At 44.2% G+C, this 4,537-nt stretch overlaps 1 protein-coding gene across 1 annotated transcript; it reads right to left on the bottom strand.

The window, feature by feature from the left end:
* Positions 1-2,125: 2,125 nt before the first annotated feature.
* LOC146058584 (odorant receptor 131-2-like) lies at positions 2,126-3,049 on the bottom strand. Its single transcript, XM_083170862.1, has one exon. The coding sequence runs from the start codon at positions 3,047-3,049 to the stop codon at positions 2,126-2,128; it is 924 nt and encodes a 307-aa protein (XP_083026988.1).
* Between the last annotated feature and the right edge of the window lie 1,488 nt (positions 3,050-4,537).

Genomic DNA, 4,537 nt, shown 5'->3' with positions numbered 1-4,537 from the left:
AGGGTTAACATGCTCTGCCAGGGGTTAACATGCTTGTTTCCATGGATTTACATGCTCTGCCAAGGGTTAACATGCTTTGCCAGGGGGTTAACATTCTAAGCCAGGAGTTAACATGCTCGTTGCCTTGGATTTGCATGCTCTGCCAGGGGTTAACATGCTCTGCCAGGGGTTAAAATTCTCAGCCAGGGGTTAACATGCTCTTTGTCATGGGATTAACTTGCTCTGCCAGGGGTTAACATGCTCGTTGCCATGGATTTACATGCTCTGTCAAGGGTTAACATGCTCTGCCAAGGGTTAACATGCTCTGCCAGGGGTTAACATGCTCGTTGCCATGGATTTACATGCTCTGCCAGGGGTTAACATGCTCTGCCAGGGGTTAACATTCTCAGCCAGGGGTTAACATGCTCTTTGTCATGGGATTAACTTGCTCTGCCAGGGGTTAACATGCTCGTTGCCATGGATTTACATGCTCTGCCAGGCGTTAACATGCTCTTTGTCATGGAGTTACAGTACATGCTCTGCCAGGGGTTACATGCTCTGCCAGGGGTTACATGCTCTGCCATAGGTTACATGCTTTGCCAGGCGTTAACACGCTAGTTGTCATGGAGTTACAGTACATGCTCTGCCAGGGGTTACATGCTGACTTCCAGAGTTGGATCTCAGCCCCAGCAGCATGCAGGGAGGCAGCAGACACAGAGCAACCAGCCACCCACCTCCACCTTGGAACACAGTGACCTGGACATGGGCAGGGAACCAGGTCTGGGACTGCTGGGCTGGAGACATGGCACCGGCACCTGCTGCTGCTGGTGGCGGCTGGGATGGGCAGCGGGGCGGGCTGGATTCTGCAGAGTGGGTGGTACTCCTGAGGGAGGTGGCCTCTCTCTGACCCAGCTCCTCCCGGCACCCAGGGACTACCTACCCTAAGTATCCTCCTGTCGCCGAGCCACGGGAAACTCCCAAGTCACATGGCAGGCTCTCAGCAGGCCCTGTAGTCAGAGAGAGGAAGGACCTCTGTGATGATTCTGCCCCTACGCCGGCTCACATCCGCACTCCCAATGCTGATGCCAAAAAGCTGACTCCAGCACACTAAGACCCGGCACACTCTCCACCAATTTTTTTTTTTTAACTGTGTGTCCAGACAGGGGCCCCCCTGAAAGGTCCATGCCCGGGTAAACTGTACCTACCCGCCCCCCTCTCGGCACCCCTGTTGGTAGCCTCTGGGACCTGAGGAGAGGACAGACAGAGAGGTGGTCAGCAGATGGAGGAGAACCATGAAGGCTGCTCCTTACTCTGTTCAGCGGCACCTAACCCCAAGTCGTTCTTGATAAAAGTGCACAGGGCACTGAAACTTTGACCACACATCACGGTCTCAGTCGTCATCATTTGTAAGTCCGAGAGTGACACCCAAGCACCAAACTATACATTTGGAGCCTGCTGCAAAGCGAGTTCCCTTTTGGAAGGCACTGGGCAAGGACTAAAAGTCACAGCACTACGAGTGCCGGCCAGTTACGACAAGTATATATATATATATATATATATATATATATATATATATATATATATATATATATATGAAGTGATGAGATATGATGACACAACATTATTGGGTTGGTGCCAATACCGCTAAAATAGAAGGCTATAACCTGTACAATGTTACTTGATGGAATGTCTAGAATCCAGAGTACAAATGTTCTAGTAAAAAAGGATTTATTAAAAAGTCTTTGTCAAACTAGATTCATACAATGGAATTGTCTTCAATTACATTCAGAGAGTGAAGTGGCAAAAACCAACAAAAAAATTGATTATTCAACAAATTGTTGGACTAACCATTTATTAAATGATCAATTTTGTTATCATAGAAAAACCCCTCTTCTACAGATGAAACGCATTGACTATAACATTTGTGCTTTGCTGAATTTCAAACATTTAATCTAATAATATTGTACAGGATATCTCCCTCTATTTTACAGGGATTGGCACCAACCCATTATTGTTGTATATCTGTTCAGTGCTGATCTGATAGATAGATAGATAGATAGATAGATAGATAGATAGATAGATAGATAGATAGATAGAATTATATACATTATACTTCAATAACATGTCTCATATAGTATGTTCTTCCTCATTGTACAGATGCAGACCTATATGATAAACACGCATTTCTCATATATTTACCAAGGACCTCATCCCTAATTCCATAAATCAATGGACTAACAAATCTGGGAATACAGGTAAGCAGGAAGTAGTTGATGTATGGTGTGTAGAAAAAATATGGTGACAAATATTTGTCAGTAATTGTAGAAGTTAAAGACAACATGCACAACATGAGCTGAAACGCGTGGAGCAGGACAGTTTTTCCAGCTTTAGAAGCAGATTTCCTGGCAGCAATCCTCTGAGCAACCAGCATGACTTTGATGTACGTGTAGGCGATTATCAGTCCAACCGCGATAAAGCTAATTACTATGGTTACTGTTCTTAGGACAACCTGCACCTCATTCACTATCAATAGTGGCCAGTTGCAGAGGATCCTGATTGAAAAGACGCGTTTCTCCACTGAAAAACAAAATGCAATAAAGTCAGTGACCTGTGGAATGAGCCCCACTGTCCACATAAGGGCGATAGCGGAACTAGATCTCTGTGCTGTGCATAACTCCGTATGCCTTAGGGGGTGGCAAATGGCCACGTAGCGTTCCAAAGACATGACTGCCAAATTGTACGGTGTAATCCTGAACGTACATGTGGAGAAGGTGACAATTGTGTAGCAAATTGGCAAAGGCATGTAGACTCTGTACATATAGGACAAAGAGAGAAAAAATGATACAGCTAGATACCCCAGATCATTGACAAGCATGTGAATAAACAGCATATAGCGGGGGTTCTCCCGGAGATGAGGAACGGTAAAGAAGACTTTCAGTATAACGCCCATGAAGTACAAGAAGATGCAGAACAAGGAGAGCATCACTACAAAGCAACTTCTTTTAATAAGATTTGACGAGTTACTGATGTATACAGTAATGTTGCTGTTGGACTGGGTGGAGTTAGTCATTTGGTCATTTGGTGAGGTCTAAGCCTTCGTTGGTTCCCTGTTGAAAGAAATAAACTTAAATATGTTATTCCTTCTAGTGGGCAAACCGTCATAAAATACATTTGTATTAATCTTCCTACTTGTGGTCTGGACATTTCAGTTGACATGTACAAACTGGCACCAAGTGTGGGGGGGGGGGTATAAACTACCTGGGCGTGGGCTTCCTGGATGGTCATGGGTCAGCCACACCCCTTCCCCTCCTACATATACTTACCTTGATCTGGGAAGCGGTTTCCTCCTCCACTGCATGTCTTGAGGAGAGTTTAAGTTGCTTACGAAGTGGCCAATGATTGGAGAACCTCATTGCCTGCAACTACTTCATTCAACAGCTGGAGAAGCAACCACCCAGCCTAGAAGGGCTGGAAGAGAAGCAACAAGAGTGATGAAGGCACACACCTGGTTCCAGAAGTCTGATGGATGAAGAGTTAGAAGCAAATGCTCATTTGATGTTAATTTGATTGTAGCTTCTTTGTTTTGCAAGCAGGTTGGTTAGGGCACTAGGTGTCCTAGGAAGGCGCCTATTTCAGTAATTTGGGGGTCAAGCCCAAATAAGTAGAGGTAGCTAGAAAGGGGAGTGTGAAACTGCGCTATATCTAAAAATATGCAACAGGTGTAAAAATATAATATTACAATTTAATACAGTAAAATAAATACATTGAACATTAAAAGGAAGTAAATACATTTGCTGAATAGCAATGTTAAAATGGCTGGTACCATGAAAGAATTGTGTTAGCAAGGATATTCACCCAGAGTAAAGATGGAATAGTGTCCAGTGTCCGTTCCTTTAGATACATCCCAAATGTTGGCGGCCGATTACTGTGGCAGGGACTTTGTGGGAGAGGTTATATTCTCCTGTCCAGGGGACACCAGGTTCTACCTGGTGAAATGGCAATTTTGAGTCCCAATAATACACGGCTGCTGGGGTGGTTAAGGGAGCTGGTCCGGGCACAAGTGATGAGGGCAAATTTGGAGTCCAGGTGGTGGGTGTCCATGCTGTATTACACCAACGCGTTTCGCTTAACATCTTTTTCAAGGTGATATCTGAAGTACCGTGTACCAGAGCTTTATACCCAAAATAATGAGGTAGATAGTAAACACCTGTTGCATGCTACAGTAATTGTTAGATCTTATTCGTTTTTAATATTAGGTATAGGCTTATATTCTATGGAATAGGAGACAAACTTAGCCAATTGGGATGATTTTTAATCAAAAACGAGTATTAGAAAGTGTTAAAAAACATGATTTAATAGAATACATACAAAGCCAGTTTCCGGATATCCGGATACATAATTTTCGGGCATATGAACCGCAAATGCGCTCCACCAGTGCCCTGCATTTGTACAATGTATTGTATCTGTCTCTGCCCATTTTAAAGATGGCGAAGTTTGCGCTTCTGGTTTGTGATAGCGCTACAGCTCTTCCTGCTCTGGATTTTGTCTCCCGGTATCA

Source organism: Crinia signifera, chromosome 2 (assembly GCF_055691185.1).
Source record: "Crinia signifera chromosome 2, ASM5569118v1, whole genome shotgun sequence".
Lineage (NCBI taxonomy): Eukaryota > Metazoa > Chordata > Amphibia > Anura > Myobatrachidae > Crinia > Crinia signifera.
Note: the sequence above shows the minus strand (reverse complement) of the source record. Positions and strands in the feature narration are given on the sequence as shown.